The sequence below is a fragment of the Phalacrocorax carbo genome, chromosome 4, assembly GCF_963921805.1.
Source record: "Phalacrocorax carbo chromosome 4, bPhaCar2.1, whole genome shotgun sequence".
NCBI classification, from domain to species: domain Eukaryota; kingdom Metazoa; phylum Chordata; class Aves; order Suliformes; family Phalacrocoracidae; genus Phalacrocorax; species Phalacrocorax carbo.
In genome coordinates, this window is record NC_087516.1 from 78637919 (window position 1) to 78657434 (window position 19516).

The 19516-nt window shown below is 38.5% G+C and overlaps 1 protein-coding gene across 4 annotated transcripts in view; it reads left to right on the plus strand.

Annotated features, from left to right (window-relative positions):
- Positions 1-19516, plus strand: part of SEC24D (SEC24 homolog D, COPII coat complex component) — a 74194-nt gene that overhangs the window by 35800 nt on the left and 18878 nt on the right. For all 4 annotated transcript variants that reach the window (XM_064450556.1, XM_064450555.1, XM_064450557.1 and 1 more), the window contains 2 exons: positions 15470-15608; positions 17325-17440. In XM_064450556.1, coding sequence (XP_064306626.1) covers positions 15470-15608; positions 17325-17440 — 255 coding nt within the window. The remainder of the gene's footprint in view (positions 1-15469; positions 15609-17324; positions 17441-19516) is intronic.

The window sequence follows — 19516 nt, forward strand, 5'->3', positions numbered from 1 at the left end:
CATAAATATAATTCTTAATTAATTGATATTTTGCTTTGATCGTCACTTGTAGTTGAGGATGAATTTAAAATAGTATATGAAATATATTTGCATTTTCAGTGGTCTGTTGCCATAGAATTCAAGCCTGTCTGTTGGGTTGTTTGGTTTTTTGTTTGTGTTTTTTTTCTCTCCATGCCATTACGGTATTAAGACAGAAACAAAGGAGAAACCTTGCCTTGCTCCTTTTCCAGACAACATGAGGATTCAGTGTAGTCTTCAGGTGGCTTGTTCTTCCTTTCTGGAAGCCAGTCCTGTGTGTGGATTTTGATTTGAGAGGATTGTTTTTTGCACTGATGAAGCATTATGTTCTGTCCAGATGACCTGAATGATATAAAGAGATTAATTTTCTCCCATCCATGCTTTGTTTGGCACTGTGTAAGCCGAACTGAGGCAAAAATATAGTGAAATTTTAATAAAATCTAGTGAAAAAGCAAGGAAATAGCTAAGTCTGCTGACACTGATAGAATTAGATATGTGTATGAAAGGGAGAGCACAATTTTACAGACCTTATTTTCTTTCTTAATTGCATACATTTGCCATTTTGGAGGGTGACTATAAATGGTGCTACATGTCGGTCCCAGTTGGAGCGTTGTGCACTCTGATCAGTGTCTCTTCCTGAGTTTACACTTTGACCATCAGAGCAAAGTGAGTTGTTCTTGGCCGCGCAGGTAGCGGGAAGGAGTGCCTGAGAGATTCTTCATCTAAAGCAACTGGACAGGAGGGAGTAGGTAAAGGTAATTGGGGTCCTGGAGTTGGCAGAGACATGTGTGTAATGGAGGTGATAGGCATCACTTCATTCTCAAATCTCTTGTGTTCCTGTCTCATTGACAGGGAGATCCCATGAAAAATTCTGTCTGGAGTTTACTGGAGCTTCTGCAGGTTAGCAGCGTTTTGTTCTGCCAATTAGATATTTTTGATTTGTCTCTCCTTTCAGATTTAACTCAGAAGAATCAATACTGCTTCAGCTGACAGAGCCTGGAACACACACTCAGGTTTTGGAATTAATGTCTGTAATTAATTAGAGGAAAAAAAAAAAGCTGTCAATTGCATTCATAGAAACAGTAGTTAACTGGAAATTGAGCTTTGAGGATTTGTTTCCTTTGACTAAGAGCACAGGGAGATGAAGATAAAAGATCCTGGCAGCTTTAAAGTAAAAGTTTAGGTCCAGTGAATTAGTGATAGTTTTCTCAGAAATACTCTTTCAGCTTGAAGGTCTAACCTGGAAGAAGGGAATTAGGGATTTCAGCATGTCTGAAAGACAGATTTAAGTTCCTTAGCCACTCTGCGTTCTTCTGGGGAAAATGGAGCGTCTACACACAGGGGCTGGTGTCCCGTCTCTAAAAGTGAAGTGGGAATGCTAGCATACAAAGTGAATAAAAATTTTTTTATTAACTAAGGTCTTGGGGAAAAAACTGTCAGGACATGAGAAATACACAGACTGGAACAGGGGCGTCTTTTGAAGACCTGTACAACACATCTCCATTTCCAATAAGGAACGGGATACAAATTATCCCCGTGGGAGAAAATAAGAACACAAAAATCATCATGGTGCTAGATGAAGACGTTAAATGAAAAGGTCTCATGTGTGTCTTTGAATAAGTGTGATGTGTTTTGGGGGGATCCCAAACAAACAGGATTTGTCCCTGCAGTGAGAAAGAACAAATTCAAAATTACAGAAATGAAAAGACAAAGATGCTGTTGCTTTATACGCCGCTAGAAACTCCCCAGGCCAGTGAGACCTGGTGGAGTAATACTGTGTCTGAGAAGTTCTCTAGCATCTAAAAGTCTGGTGGAAATTCTGAGCTGAGCGGACACAAGGCCAATGTAAGTGAATACAAAGCAAGACATGAAAGTGTACCTATACCAGTAGGCTGCATCAAGAGATGAAGGCTCAGCCTCACAACAACTTATAGTTGAAAGAGTAAGAAAGATCTAATGCAGCTAAGATGCAGGATTTCAGGTGCTTATGTGTAACCTGGTAAAACTGCACAATGAAAACATTCTAGAGAGGCCATTATGAAAATTTAAATAGTAAAACTGGCCACACTGAAGAGAAGTTCACAAAGGAGGCTTTACTTCAGTAATCTTACATCACAGACGAGTGGAAATCTAGACATAAATAGAGACTATTCAATAGAGATCATTGTAGGGTTGTGCTTGATATCCCAAGAGTAGTGAAGTTAGTGACACTTGGCATATGGGCACGGCACTTCAGAAGAGCAGAGCAAGTGAAATGGATTTATTCAGAAAAGCCCTCAACTTGAAAGGTAGAGTGGCGGAACCCATGGAAGGCACACAGTATCTCACAGATTACTACAAAAACCTACAGCCCATCTAGAAAATTACAAACTAGTGAATATTACATGTGTGCTATATATCATTCAAAACAAAGGCTATTAAAACATTCATGCCTTATCCCCCCTGCCCAGTGTCTTAACAGCTCTAGATATTTCTGAATCTTACCTTTACCAAGTTATTATTTATTATTTCTCAAAAATAAGTCATTTTCACTCTCCAGACTTGGATGATCTATGGAAAGTATTTGTTTGTTATAGATTGACAATCCAGTATCATTGTTTGACAGAACTTATTTTTAGTCCACCACTGCTTTAGCAACAGTATATAAAAATAAACTAGCTCTTGCAGTTATCATAGACCAAGCCCTACGTGAATCTGTTTTGGAGACGTACAAATGTTTCCAGAGCCTGAATAAACCATGTGATCTTAATTTAACATTTAATGCTACTTGCTAACAAAAGATAGTTAAGAGAATTTTGTGTTGTAAAAGCAAGTAGAGACTCATCTAAATAGTTATCTGTAGTTTTAAATATTTAAATATCTAAATTACTGTTGTCTTTGCTCCTTAGTAGCTTTGTGTTGTCATTCTCTACCAAGTTCTTTCCCATTTATTTGAATTTTTTTAAAAAATATTCATTGGTGGGAATTTAATATTTCACTTTTCATTTTCTCTTCAGTTAATTAGCTAGTTAAAAGGTAAAATTGGAATGGAATTACTTCTCAGAAATGCTGGTGTTCATGAGCTAAAAGCTATTTAACCTTTTCAGGATAGCAAACTTGTTGATGACCAGTGCAACTGAGCTGTTTGGAAAGCCATGGTTTTTACAGGGATGATAGTATGGTTTCCTAGGTAGAGCTGTAAGGTTAGCAGAAGCTGAAAATTGAGTGAGGTGAATAACTAGCACATGATGCAATGTTATAAATATTTATTGTTTCAAGAACAAAGTCAAGTACTGGAGTGTGAACTTTCTTTTAGACCCCAAGTCTGCTCCTTTGGGTTTTAAAAAAGTCATTCAAATGTTAAATAAATATGAAGAATTAGGGAAATCCCCACACTCTTGCAATCTACCTCAGATTCTGCTGTCTGTATTCTGTAGCTGGTAAGAAGGGTAAGCAGGCTGTAGCTATAGTTTGAAGCATATTTTTATATAGACATATGCATTTATTAGTAGTTATGTGCTCACGCGGGGCTTTGGTTTGAGGAGAGTGGGGAATGCTTAGTTTGCAGGCAATATGAAACGCTTCCAACTAAATATCTTACTGACTGCTCCTTTCTGGCAGGGGTGTGTTAAAAAGCACAGACTGCAGAACAGATCCTTGAGGTGCTTGCTGATAACATCTACCCACTGTAAAAAGCTGGCATTTTTATTTTACCCTTTGATTTCTGTCTTTTCTTTAGTTACTTATTCACAGGAGTCCCTTCCCCCTATATTGCATGAGAGCTTAGCTAATTTAAGAGCTTTTAATGAGGGATTCTATCAGAAATCTTTTTTCAAAAGGAATGCATTATATCAACTAGGTCATACTTACCTGCATGGTGGCTGACTCTTGACAGAACTCAATAGATCTATATGTCATGACATCCCCCTGCAAGAGCCACATTAACTGTTCCTGTGTATATCCTATTTATCCATCTGTCTTTTTATGTTCTCCTTCATTGTATTATCTACCAGTTTGCTTTCTGTGGAAGTAGGGCTTGCTGGTCTGTAGCTCTGGGGTCACCCAGGAGTTCTTTGTAACATTTCTTTTTGTATTGCTGCCTCTTTCCTTTTGGGTGCTGAGGCTTATGTAAGCAATTGGTTTTATATACAGTTCAGCAATTTCACACTGTCTTTTTAGACAGGAGTTGCATGGTTAGACAGTAAAGATGTCCATACTACTAGTAAGCTTTTCAAACTATGAAAAGATGATAGTTTTCTTAAAACTTTGAAGAAAAGGTTCTGAAAGAGAGATGGGTGACAGTTTTGCCCTGCTGTCTGTTTTGAAATGTCTCGCCCTTCTCAGTGTTGGCTTGTTACTTCGTAATCCCCATGTGTACTTGGGTCTTGATGCAAGTGAGATTCCTCTTTGTATTCACAACTCCTGGAAACGAAATGTCAGAGCCTATTGAATGTTTAGTGATGTAAATTTTTCCTTTGTGTAAATTTCATATGACCCTTTATATTTAGGTTATTCAAAATTGCTTCATGTCTGTTGACAATACTGGACTTCTTTCCAGTGTAGCTGACAAAAGCTTCCTCGTTTTGAGTGAGTACTCCACAGCAAACACAGCAGCTGGTGACCAATGAGGAGATAATACTTTGCAGTCTCTGAATTGCAAGTGGGACAGATTGCTTGCGTGCTTAGCAGTTCTGGTCTCTGGATTGTCCAAGATCCAGCAGAAAATTATTTTGTCAATGTCTTTGGCATACGCTATCGAAGTAATCTGTGCTAGTTTTCATGTTTTTCTAAAACACAGTGAGAGTAAAAGCCCTGCACATGTGATATAACTTAATAGTTAGGACACTTAGTCTGACAACGTTGAAATGCTTTTTTTACCCTCCAGGAAAGGGGGGCCGACCACCAAGCTATTTGCCAGTTTGCGCAGAAGAGTTTGTTGCCTCCATTTAAACTTCCACAGGTGGAAATCAGTGAACCAGAAAGCAAGCACGTGCATCAGTACCACACTGTAGGTTGCAACTAGGCCAGTTAGTCTCGGGATAGGGCCATGCGACCAGACGTTCCTCCTTGTTCTTAGGACTGCCTTGGTATTTTCTCAACCAATCCATTGTTGAGCTATTTGGAACAATCAGTCCATATACAGGATGTCCAGGTAGCTTAAACTTGTAACCTGAACTCATTGCTGTATACCACACTGGTAAGTGTGAGCCTAAGCCCTACTGTTTCTTCCATTTTCCAGATACTAAAATAAAACAAGTTCCAAAGCTTCCTTGTTGATGCCTTCATTTGGGAGAGAACCCTGAGACTCTGGTCTCATAGTTCTGAGTCTGCCTGGACTGTGGAGCAGGATAGGTATTTGACAATTTTTGTTGCTCTGTCAATGCTATTTTACTTCATTTTTTTCAACTAGCTAGCACCAGGTTAATGTCTGGGGTTTTTCCATAGCTCCTCTGGGGTTCCTGACTCTCCCATGCATGGTATGGAGAGCCCAGAACTCTCAAGCATCTCCAGGTGCCTCACCCAGAAAGTTTTATATCACTGGAGGCCAGTGCCTGTAAGCGAGGTGTTGCAATGCCTAATTTAGAGGTGCATAAATCCTATACTAGATGAGGCTTTCTTTATGCAGTATGCCCCATGCTAGTCTGCATTTGGTGGTAAAGCACTGGGAACTGGATTGCTTCCCAGTCATCAGGGAGACGGTTCATCATCTAGGAGAAAGTTTTTTCTTACCCGATTGGGCTGCAGCTACACTCTGTAACTCAAATGAACTTTCAGAGCCAAATTTAGCAAAGGCTTTGGCAGCAGAGCTTTTCCAAGTTAAAATAAATTTCCTGATTTAATTTTTTTCTGCCTTTTTGGCTTTAGTGTACATTTTAAAATAATCTTGAAGTGTGCTCTGTAAAATATTTCTGCAAGATGTTGTTGCATGTACCATTGTTGTTATGGTGAGGTAATTCTGAAAGAGGTGGGGACAGTGACTTGAAATTTGTCATTTATATAAACCTTATTCGTGTTGTAATCAGTTCCTGATTAATTTTTTACAAATTTGAAATTTAGACTGGGAAAATGCCTTTCTAAAGATGTCATAATTAGTTTCTGATAAGTTGGAGACCATTCTTCAGCATGGTAATGGCAGAAGAAAAACCCGACTAAGCCGCAGTAAATATAGAAGGGAAATAAAAAGTAACATTCATATCCAGCTAATCAGCTGGCCAACAGTGTTGATAATTTGTTTTGCCAATGAAAATTATAGTCAAGTAAAAGATTACTTTGGCTATCACTAGATACCTCTAACTCAAAATAGCTGCTAGAATGATGTCTGCCATTCTGTGCGTGCGTTTTCCACTACGGACTGCACGTTGCTCTCCTGGAATGGTGTTTGTCTCCTCTTATGCACTGGCTGAAGTTGATTGTAGCAACAGCGATAAATTAAACATTATAAGACTGCAAGCTCTAACCATAAGCCATCAGTGATGTTGCTAAGTTACCCTGGAAACTTCACAGAGTCAGAACACACTGGGATTTAGTAAATTCAGGAGGAAAAGTTTGTGTTTTGATTTGTAAACTGAAGTTGTTATTGCATTTTCAGTTTATATGTATTTTACTTATCTGTGCATATTAGTGCGGTATTGTGTTTTGGATGCAACCATGTAAAGTGTGTAATTACATAGAAAAAATGTTTTTTAAAGTTGAACAGGAAGCTGATGTTGGGACAGGGGGATTGTGGTTGAATGGTGTGGTTTTAGGGGGTTTTTTGTGTCAAACAATCATTGCACCAGGTTACATCTAGGGCCTAATCATAGCAGGCTTTAATGCAGTCCTGGAGAAAAACAGAAGAAACTAAGCCTTCTTTTACAGAATGTCCCTTATTAATACTGTGGGAAGGGAAATAGGTGGAGGGGACTGCTTTTTTGTGTGCTGTTTAACAGAATTAAGTAATCCAGGCTTGCTAAATAGAGGCATGGATTACCTCCTCAGCCCTAGGGTAAAGGAGCAATAGAACAGGTCTGCCCTTCCCAGGACTGCTTAGCCCATAGCTCAGTTCCGCACAGCCCCTTACTTGTGACATTCAGCTATAGCTCAGTGTTAATAAAAAAGAGGGGGGGTAGTTGCATACAAACATTATTCATGTTTGGAGGTTCTGGAGTCTGCTTGAAGCATCCCAGCTATCATAGCAGAGAAAGTATTCATGGAAGAGGGACCCGGAGTGTGAACATTCCTACCTGATGTGGTATTTTTAAAGTGACAGGAAGTTTTGCTATTGACCTTCAAAACTAACATCATAGAAAGGACTTGACTTTTAAAAAGGGTATTAAACTCATTCCAAACATCCTTGCTTCTGAGGTGAAGGTATTCAGTGCTGCTTTTTGTTCACATACAAAAATTCTCCTTATACCCGCTAAGTACTCCTGTGGCAATTGGCTAGCTTTATTAGTTGGCTTGTGAATGCAGCATGACATACACCCAGTTCTTTCTGATTTCAGTGGAAATAAATTAATCAGCCTTAGAGACATGTTTACTAATAAATATTCTTCAATAAGGCCTGCAGATAAGCAGAACTGTTATCCACCTTGAATTAAAACACTCTTAAACTTACCTATGCTTTTTTTTCTAATTAAAATTTGTCTTTGATATGTTAGGCTGCACAAAAACAAGAGAAAGAGAGTTCCTGTTGTAGAAAGTTCTAAGGAATGCAAACATGAATAGTCAGTTTAAAAAGCCATAGTAATGCCCTCTAATAAAATAGAAAGAACTCCAGTTTTTTTGGAAGGAAAGAAGCCCTCCATTCATCAGACTTTCATGCGTGATCTTAAGTCAGTAATTACTTTCCTCTCAAATGCTGAAAAGTATTATATATGTGTTTATATATACAGATTATCTACACACACACCTGTCTATCCACCTGTGTGTGTGTGTGTATGTACAAAAAAACCACCACCAACAACAACAAAAAAAACCCACATATTTGGTCTCTAAAGCTGACGATAGCCCAGCAGGCCAGAGTGGTCCTGAAATCCAAAGTTAGGTTTTGGTTTTGTTCTTGCTACAAAGTCATGAATAACTATGATAATGGTCTTCTGATGCAGAATTTCTTCTAGGAGAAGTGTTGCTTCAGAGATTGCTCTGCTACATTTAAATTTATTTAGAAATTTAAATATTTGTTCCCTAAACCTAGAGCTGTGTGTTCCATGAGTACTATTTGGAGTGTTGCTTGATTGCCTAAGGATATTCTAGAGCATGTTAGAAGTGGTCACAGCTGTGTTTGCATTAAATGGTCTTTGACCTTCTAAAACAGAATTGATATGCCAATTTACCTGTTACCTTTGTACGTTATAGGCTGTGTCTGTATTTTAAACTGTGGTGATAGATTTTATCATCTATTTAGCAGTCTTGAAAAATTTTGTGTGAGGATAAACTAAGATTGATGTGACCATACAGCACATGTAAGAGACTGAGCCTGTCAAGAAGTCGTCAGTAGTAATAGTATTTGGAGCCCAAATTGTCTCTGCTCTTTTGAAGATCCTCTGGAGCTCTCCTACAGTGATCTGCAAAAAATAAAAACGATGCTTGAATGAGGTATCTTTGAGAGTTCTGTTTAATTCCGTAAAATATACTGTTAAATATCTTTTATGTTGTTCTGTCCTGAGTGAATCTCAAGTCAGACAGAGAACAAATCACTGAAAAATCAAACTTCTAATTTTATTGTGAATCTCCTGTGATCAATAAAACTAGACTACCATTGCGACTTCCCATTTCTGTAGATAAGCTTCGTAAAACTTGTCTGTCTTATTTTTCAATGATTTTACAGCTAGTGTGACAGTCATGCCTAAAAGTCTCAGGCAAGGACTGCAGCGCTGGACCCTCTGTGATACTGATATGTGGGAAGTGGAGCTGTGGATTAGTACAGGCATGAACCTGAGTCCTCTCATGTGATTTAATGTGTGCATATCGCCCTCAGGGGTGCTAACAGGGAGGGTGGGGGTGTGTGTGTGTGTGACATGACAATGGTAAGTGTCCTAGAGTAGCTTTGTCTGTCTCTTACACCTTCCCTTGTTCTCTTCTTGTGTATGTGCCTCTGCACCAGCTCCCACTCTTGCTAGGATGAGTACAGACTGGACTGAGGCAGGTCTTGCTTGAGATCTGATTGTTTTAAAGCACTAACATTTTGGAAGTCCGTTGTTCAGCATGGTTTCTTGATTATCCAATTTCACGCTCCTGCTTATATCATCAGTTAATCCTGGCTGCTGACCTTCACTTGAGATACAGCATGTCCGTACATCCAAATAACAGTCAGCACTTCAAAGCTGAGAAGTGCTGGAGAGCGCTGATTTGTTAACGCTTGGTATTCCTGGTCTGAGATCATGACCAGGAGAGCTTGTGGTGCCGCTCTTAAGCATGGATAGTAAAATGTGTTGTCTTTTGTGTTTTTTTTTCCCTCCTCCTTCTATCACCTGTATGATATGGAAGTTCTAAAGAAGTGAGCTAATTAATTTTGATGTTTCTTTACATCAAAATTTTATTATTACATGTATTTTACCCCCATCCTCAAACTCTTAAAAATCATCCTTCTTATGTTGAATAGAGTAGCCTGTATTTACATTCTTCACGCTGCCAACTCTATTCAGTCAGTTGAAATACTCCCCTTAAAAAGGGAAGGCTAAGTAAGGATTTCAAGGATAGTATGATGTATGATCCACTGAAATCAGTAACTAGTCTTCTGTTTATTTTATTATTTTAATACACACTGGATCATATGCCATGTGCAGTGTCAACTTGAAATTCAGCTACCCTGCCACGGTACTTTTTGCACTGCAGTGCATGCAGGTGAATGTTCAGCCTGGGTCTGGAGGGTTTTTGAGCAAGAAGGTTTGAATGTGCTGCTTGTGTTTTCATATGGCCTGTAAAAATCAGGGTAGAGCCAAGAGATACTGCGTCACGTGGTTGATGCTGTAGCTGGGCTGCAGCTATGCAAACAAACAAGGAAGTAGATGAAAAAGCACTGTGTTACGGAAAATACTTGAACCTGCTGTGAACCCTGCAAAGGAGATAGTCCAAATTGGCTTGAGTCATCAGCTGATGAGGCTGATAGCGTTCAACATCTGAAAACCAAGAAGAGGAAGAATAATTTCTGTCTTCAGGGGGAATGGCTTCTGATAAAAGACAGTAGGAACATCACAAAGAAAAATGCTTTCTTGACATTTTAATGCGACTCAGTAAAGCAACTCAAAACCAAGGGATTATTTGTAGACTGGTTAATCTTTCTCAAAAGCAATCTATGATGATACAATAAAAGAAAACACGCCCCTTCAACAGTCCTGGGAAACGGAGACAGTTTGGTCCATGACCTAGTTTTTTTTCCAGAAACATCAGTGTTATATTTCAAAATTCTCTTTGATTATCTGGAAGAGATTTTTCCTCATCTCTATACTGTACTAATTAAACACAAGACTTACTTGGGGCAGTGGTACCACACTTGACCAACAGCCTTCTCTTCTGTTCATTAGAAAGTTATATTGGATAGCATATCTTGAAATTCTCATATTAATATTTTAATAATTAGACTCACATCAATGTCAGTGTAAATAATAACTCTAGAAACATTGCCTTTCTGAGTTTGTCACCCTCACAAACTGCACAGCTTGTCTACTTAATGAATTGTCTGGATTGAATAGTTGGCAGGTTGGTGACTTTTTTTTCCTGTTAATCAGCCATGCAAATAGTGTTTAGTGTTCACCGTACATCAGAAGTATAAAATATTTCATCTGCTGTAGTACTACTGATCATGGAGTATAATTTTAAGGAACTGTCGTATTGGAAGTCATCAGGAGCTCAGTCTCTGTGCAGCTCTCCAAACCTGTGAGATATTCTTCCTTCTGAAACAAATAGCCCTCATCTAAATACCTCCTGAAATCTTAGATCCCCTAAATCTGGGGTTTCCATGGGATTTGCTTTCAGAATCGTTTGCCCCTGATATAATTTCCAGTTGAAAAGGCAACTTGTCACGTGTAGTATACAATGTTATCTTGTGTAGTGACCCTCCATGTTATCCAGCAGTAACTTTCTTCAAATGTATAGAGAAGAACTGGTGGCAAATTCCTCCTCTTGTGGGGATGGGTAAGGGTGTGATAGAGACACTGCTCTGACTGAAAACTACACTTACGGAAAGAGGTTTTGTGTTCCGCTTGCAGGTAGCTGGACTTCACAAGTCATGTGGGCCTCTCTTAAATATGACAGCATTGCTGTTGTTTCAGTGCTGGAGTGTTAAATGCACCTAAACAATGGTGGAGTCAAATTAAGTGGAAAACCGTAGCTCCTAATATACACTTGTCGCTGTACTGATAGATTCTGTGTCAAGGAGCGGATAGGAATCCACCTTGGCTGTGGTAGGTAGGAAAAGGCAAAGACGAGGTGCAGGTCCATCACATACGGAGATTTGTCTTGCAGCACAGCTACAAAGTGTTTTCCTGCAGCCCAGTCTGTACGTTGGTTGGCAATGAAAACAGATGCTGTATATATTTTATTTTGTTGTGTGATGAATGGCTAGTTTTCTTCAGTGTTTGCATATGCCTCTTGTTCTCCAGAGACGTGTGCTCTCTTATTTTTCTCTTCAGAACGCCTTTCCAGAGATGTGCCATGATCTTGAGCTTCATCGCAGTCTTTACTCCTACACTTATCATTTCCAGCTGTGGCCCTGATCATACAATATGAATACGGTGATACTTAGCAGGCATCACAGGGAACCCTGAGGAGTGGGTCAGGACTTCATTTTTATAGCAAGCAATAGTAATTCAGCTTTCTCAGACTTTAAAGCGCAGGTTACAGTCCCTTTGGAAATTTATATGGATGTATTTCATCTTGGAGCTGTGCCACCAATGTCTATCTCTTGCTTTGTAATATTGTCCTGACTCCTGAGAGATGTTCTTGCTGAAATATTTCCAAAATAAAACTCTTGCTATCCCAGCTATATTTGGACTAATAGTGGGATAAATTATGGTTTATCAGATTGGCTTTCAGGACTTGCACTCCAGCGGGGCCCTGAGGATCCAGTGAAGGGAAAGTTTATGCAGGTCTCTTACAGCATTTCCCATCTCTCCTGCCCAGTCCTCCTTTGCTTTAATCTAAAACCAATAATGTTCTGCCTCCCAGCACAACTGATTCTTTCTGCCTCTCTACTCTTTTGGCTTACATAAAGGGAATCCCTTTTATGTGTCCCGTTCAGTTTTAGGCTACCGAGTATTAGTTTGGTTTTGAGAAATACTTATGTTTTGGTAGTACTGGAACGCCAACAATCAATAGCTAAGTGTCCCTTTCTGTGAAGTCCATCTCTGTTCCCAATTAGGTGGTCCGAAGAGGCAAATTGGACAAAGGTTTGCGAAGAGATAAGGGGGGAGAGAAGTGTAAGGCCATAACAAGTCCATGAGTATAATAAATATCCAAATAGTTATGGTAGGTATCTAGCTTGATTCGCTTATTATTGGCAGAGATTTAGGAGAGGAGAGGAAAGAAAATGCTGATACCTTACAGGTGGAAAGGCAAAAGAAAAAGGAGTATTGCATTTGTTTAAAAAAAACCCAACCAAACAAAAAAAAAGTTTGTGTTTTTAAAATTTTATTTTATTTTATCTTATTCCCCTCCTCCTATGAGAGTTTGCTGCTGACTTCCATGGCACCATAAGCAGATCTCAGCTTTATCTTCTGGTATATAGTGACATCTACAGAGAGTGGAGCACATCAAACAAGACTTCCTTTCCCATTTAGTACCTTGTCTTTTTTATGACCCTTTTTCTTTTATCTATTCATTAGTTTAAGCATTTTATGCTTTTAAATGCGTGTACAGTATTATTTACCTCTGTACATTCCCATGGAGATCTACCTATTTTTTTAAAGCAAGTTACTTCACCCTGACAGAAGTTATTTTGACAGTCAGAAATGCAACAGCAGTTTACACACCCAAACAGAAATTACTTTCTCTCGGTGGGTAGAATGTCTAGTCTTATGGTGTAATGCCTGGAAGATTCCAGCTTCTTTGAGGTAAAGTTTCTTTCACAGCTGTGTTGTTCACATCAAGAAGTGGGTTTGATGCTTTTGGTCCGAGTGCTTATTCTGAAATTATACAAATAGCTTTTTCATTAGATGTGTTCATTATTGATGTAATGTTTTAAATTATTTAAAGAAAACACAAAAATGTAAATTCTATGTAATTTCAGAAAATTCCAAATGACTAAATCAATAAGGGTACACATCAGGCTTTTTTGCAGGATTTTTATTTGTCAAAATGCACTTTTGTTTGGTTTTGATCATTGATTTTTTTCCCCTTAATTTTTTTTTAGTTTATGCAAGCTTATTAGGAAGAAAAAATAGCTAGCTTCTGAAGTATGATTTTGTTGGTGTTTAATCCTTTATTTCTCTGGGCAAGACAAAACAGAATCCAGCCTAGTTTATGTTTACAGAACATTGCCTATTAATACTCTTTTCTTAAGACTTGAGTGCATGTTTTAACCTCATGCACGGCACACAGTCTCAGTAACTTCAAGACAACCATTTAATGCGTAAAGTTAAACGTGCACGTAAATCCTTGCAAACATAAGCCTTAGGCTTCTGGGGCTCTAACTCGACATTTTAAAAAGGACTTTGTAGTAAGGAATTTTTTTTAAAGAAGCTTAAAGGGGAGGGGGAAACTAAAATTGCCGCTCCAAACATGAGAAGACAAGGAAAACCCCATTATTTTTATTTCTGCTGTCTTTAAAAAAGTAATTATTAATTTATTAAAATCTGTGTATTTAGTCTTTTATTGTTCTGGTTCATGCTTTTTACATAAAGGCCTTAATTTTGGTATTTCAAAATATGGTCACCTGGGGGTAGTTTTTCTTTGCTCTTGGCTAACATTAAAGGTATCAAAACAAGGTTTAAAACAAGGTTTAAAGCTACTAAAACATGTATAAATGCATCAGGAGTTGTTTTTTTCCTTTACCAGGTCAGATGCTATAATAATATTAACTGCAAACCAGATCCAGGCCTCATTAAACTAATACAGCGGAATGATAATCAGAAAATTGCCAAGTAATGAACAAACCCCAGAAGTTTTAAAACTTATTAAGCGATTGTGGCTGATGAGCAGGTTTTATAGCCAAGGCTTTAATATCTGAAAAACGACCCTGACAGTTTGCCAGCAGACATTATTGGTTAGTTTGTGTTAAACTCAATTTTCATAGAAGAAAGAACACAAAGTAAATAACATCTCAGCAGAGCAGGAGGGAGCACTTAAAACCCATGTAGTAAAAATCTACTTGTATGTAGAAAATCCTTGGCAAAAAGCATTAAGCCCTTTGGAGAAATAAATGAGTAAAATAATCTCTGTAAAATATAAACAAACACTAAAATATATGTAAGCAGTGAATAATAGGAGGACATGGACGATTTTCTAGGTATTCAAAGACTCTTATGCTCCAATAAAATGTAAAGTGTATAGTAGATGAAATATGTCCATTCCATAAGAAAAGACAGACTAATTTTAAAAAAAAAGCATGCTGGTGGCAATGTCTTAGCGTTCAAAGGCTGTCAGCATTTTTCCTCTTGTAGAGATCTATTATGTGTCCAGACTCTGGATTTCTTTCCTTATTCTTACATTCAGAACCCTTTTTGTTGGGATTAAAGAGAGTAAGAAAAAAAGGAAAATACAAAACTTCCATTTTTATAGTGGTTTCAAGTATGACTTTTCTAATGTTAAGTATAATCACAGGAATCTTTCAATTGCTGCACAGTAATTATTGAAAGAGGCATCTGGAAAACGTCTTCCATTAGCTGTGGTTTTTGGCAGAGGCTATAAGTAAGCATGGTCAGTGTAATTAAACTGACAAGTGCTTGAGATACTGTATTTGTTTGCTGTACATACTTTCCTTTCATAAATATTAGTATTTCTTCTAAATCTTCTACTCTAGCTCATGACCCTGACAACATTTAAACGTTAGTATAGCATGTAACATGGCAGCATGCAGGGGGGAAACATTTAGGATAAAATATTAGCAGCTTTCTTAGCAAATACCTGTTTGAGAGACTCTGTGCAACAGATGAGCAGTGATAGATTTCTTTTGGAAAAGCTGAATCTGACAGAGAAGGCAAAATACCTGACTCCAGCAGATTTCACTTAGTGAGCTGTAAAAACCCTTTGCTGGAGAAAATCAGCCTGGAGCTCTCACCTTCCAATGCTTTCAAAACTTCGTAGGCTTTCGGTGTGAATCCTTACTCTGATAAATGTTAGGATACGGTCTGTGAACTTGTAAATTTAGCCCCTCAGGGGACCTGTGGGATTGGGCACACCATACCGCAGCTTTTGGGTAAATGCTGAACAATGAATGATCCCTTGGCCAGGTGATCTCTAACAAGGGTGAAGTCCGAGCAGTGGCTTTTTAGCTCACTTTATTTGGTTTCAAGTTTGTATTGCTTTTTATAACTTCCTGTACCCCTTCATCTAGGCACCTCTTTATGTTGTAAACCACGGTGAGACTGGACCAATCCGATGCAACAGGTGCAAAGCTTATATGTGTCCCTTCATGCAGTTTATTGAAGGTGGAAGAAGATACCAGTGTGGATTTTGCAATTGTATAAATGATGGTAAGTGGTGTTTCTCTGATCTGTGATTCATACAAATTCCATAAAACTAAAAAGACACGATATCCCTAAAATGATTTTCTTGATGAGAAAACAGTTTAGTAAGATGCAGTAACTAGGCCTATTTCACAAATAAATAAAAAAATACAGCCCAAGAAAAATATGTAGAAACATTTGTTCAGTACAATTTAAAAAAATAAATGTATGAAAAATACTGCTGACTCATGAAGTCCATTCTGATACGATCAAAACTTTGTTTAAAAATGTTGTGTCAACATAGGATACAAAGCTGCTTGTACTGCTAACTGAAAGCAACTTCTGTGTGGAAAAAATCAACTTTTTTAAAGAAATCTGAATGTCCAGCAAGAACCAAGTGTTTAGAACCATGTTAGCCTAGTCCTGTCTGTGACCGTGGATGCAATGGTTAAATAACCTATTAATCTTCCTGTGACAAGTGTTGGTTTTCACAGAGATACCATGCCATATTTGTTCAAGTGTGCTGCATGTGACTCATAACTGTTCTTGTGCTCTTGGCTAAATCCCAACTCTTTGCCAGAACTAGCCTTTCTAGACATTTGTATCAAGTTGGATTTCCTCAGCTGGATCACAGCGGTATAGTGCTTTCCCTAATACAGTAATCTTTTCAACTCTGAAATGTGAACCTTGACAGACTCGTTCCAACTTCTTTTCTGCCTGACGCTCAAATGTTTGTGCAAGCATAGCAGATAACAAATTTCATGGTTTGTTAGCAATTTAAACTCTCATAAAGAGAAATTTAAATGCATTGTGAACATTTTAAGAAAGGCATTTAAGTTGCAGTGTCGTTTTAAATCATGCTTTGTAGTACTACAGTGTAATTGCATCCAAGTCAGAAAGCACTTGAAAGAAAACTTTAATGAGGACTAAAAATGGCCAACAGACTAGGTAGATATTCCCCCCCGCTCACACACTCGTATACTTTTTACAGGCAAAAATGTGAAAAATAAGCATTCTAAATATATATTGATTGAGGAAAGAGGAGCTAAAATCCAGAGGTCTCTCTTCCCCAGCGTGACTCTAACCATTAGCCTAGCTGCATACAAATTGTTGGTGGCAAACCCACTGCATTTCTTAATGCTTTGGAGTTCTGCACCATTTATCTGTAGCTGCAGAAGGTTCCCAATATAACGGACCCAATGCACTTTGCTGTACCACAGGCCAGGGTTGTGAGCCTGAACCAGAGCTATTTCCAGTGAAGCGGTATTTTTGGATAAAGCAGTATAGGCTTTAGTAAGAGTGCTGTTTTTACTGCTGTCCCTCTGCAGAGCTCTGGCTCCGGTGATTTGAATTAAGCTGTGAGTAGTCCGTATCTACTAATAAACTAGTTACTGTTCAGTTTGTATCCTGAGGGTAACAGGCTCCTGCCTGTGGAGTTGACCTGGGGCAGTTTTACCTACTGAAGCCTGACGGTGTAGAGGTGGGACAATATGGACATTTATAGGGGAATATGCCCTATTCTCCACATAAAAAAGGAGCTGGCATTAGGCGAATGCTGTGGTTTTTTAAGCCAATGTGGGAAAAAAAACCCACTGCAACCTGGATAAGTGTTTAAACTCTTCCCTCGATCGGTAACAGAGGAGCCTGCATTAGTACATTGTATCTATTGAAAGAAGTTGTTGGGTTGTTCCCCTCCTCCCCAAAATATAAACCCTTTTCTCCTGCTCTTGTGTTGGCTTTTAGTCCCTCCATTCTTCTTTCAACATCTGGACCACATTGGCCGACGGGTAGACCACTATGAAAGGCCTGAGCTATCTCTGGGATCTTATGAATATGTTGCTACTTTGGATTATTGCCGAGTGAGTATTTCCAGTATCCAAACTTAATGCAGAATTTTATGTCAAAACAAACAAAATCCTTTAAATACCTACAGCAGAGTAAATGTACTTGTAAGCTGAATATCAGAGTCCAGGAACATTCTAGAAATGTAGAAAGGTGCGGAGAACTTAAGCTTACAGTATTATGTTTTGTTCTTTTGTGCTGCAGAGCATGAGACTAACAAGTAAGAATAACAAATAGCAAAGTCACGGATCACTGTTCTTTAACTGGGGGCGTTGGGTTGGTCCTAGCTAGCATGTTGCACTGGTTGGAGGATATAGTTGAAATTCGGATGCAGTGTTGCATTTTAGATGCATGTCTTTTATTGATTTTAAAGACAGACACACGCCTAAATTGCCTTCCCAGTATTGAAAACCTTAGCAAGGGAATTTGACCTTGTAATCTTTTCCTGGCAAGAGTGAGTTTAGTATTCTAACCAGTAAGTAAATTACAATGGAATGGGTTCTCTCTCCTAATATTAACTCACTGAAGAACTCAGTCCAAAGCCTGCTCAAGTCACTGTAAATATTTGTAGTTCATTTTATTAGAGGACTGTATTTGATACTTCCGAAAGCATAAATTACATAAACTTTTCAAACTTTATCTCAGTTTACAAAACTGCAAGTGTGACTTCATCTGTCCACAGCGTAGACGTATTTGTCTGTTCTTGCTGAAATCAGACAGAATTTTCTTCCTGTCTTTGGAATTGAGGTCATGATACGGTTAGGAAAGCCAACTGGGTCCTACAAAGTCTTGAAGTAGATACCAATAACTTCCTCAGACCATCAAATTATTGCTGGTGTGCAGAAAGTGGACAGGTTTAATTCTGCTTTCTCACTAGGGTACTGCTCCAAAACCTCGTGAAATCCCTGAGATGACCTATATAGATTTTATTGAAACTGGGGTTAAACCCCAATTCAGAACCCCAGGAGAGAATTGTAGTGAGGCATTACAGAAATACAGCGCAGGATCCTCAGTGTAACTCCATCAAATTCGGTTAAGCTTTGGTGATTTCAGGAAAACTCATGTACTGAATGGCTCTGTGCCATTTTCACAGTTCTTTTTCTCTGCTCCAGTGTGTAACCCTGTGTGATGCAGCCATCATCACAGTGCATCCTTCAGTGCGGTGGCCTTTGCCATATAGCTTAAATCAGGGAGTTTCCTTGATAAGTCATCCAGGATGGTCTGTCTTCTTGTTGCAAAGACCCATCCATAGGCTTACTAGAAAGTTACAAAAAAGAAATCTCTTACAAGTTAGCACTCACGCTGGAAATGCTAAGTCATTAAATTTTACAGAGGTTAATGTTATTTGATAATTCATTTTCCATTTTGCTCCAAGTTGCAAAGGTTTAGTTCTTTTATAAATCCAGTTTAAGACCAGAACTGAAAAGTCATTTCCTTTTGTGCTTATCAAATGACAAGGATGAACAGCTACAAAAAATGTGAACAAATAACAGCTGTTTTGCATTATTGCGCTCCTGCTAAGCGGATGTGGCAAGAGCACAAGCCTTCAAGCCTACCATATATTTGTCAGAAATTACGCAGGGATCCTTTATAAATGATGATGCGATACAAGAGGTTTGAAGCAGAGTTTGATACGGTTTTTGAAACTAGAATCCAAGTACAGTAAATGGAACAGCTTTTAAAAATTCTGCCTGGTCTTAGTTCACAGGAATTAATCCTGATTTACATGGTTCACATGAAATGACATCAAGGGTATGATGTTAAGTTTAGTTAGAAGTGTGCCGGGGACTATGGATAAGGCATGTCAAGGGTTAGATGATTTTTTTTCTTAAAGGGAGTTTTCTGAGGTTTAGTTTAACAAGTATAATTTGGTTAAGTGGCCAGAACTCTGTACACGAAGGCAGTCAAACAGTATAATGGAAAAGCTGTCCTGAATTTGACACCAAGTAATGACCGCTACTCATCTTAATGGGAATTCGGAAAATGGATCTTAGGGAGTAGGGTGATTACTGCTGCTGTGTTCACTTTATACGATCTTCTTCCTGGGTACATCTCTAAGCACGGCATTGCTTTATTTGGAAACAAAACCCCTT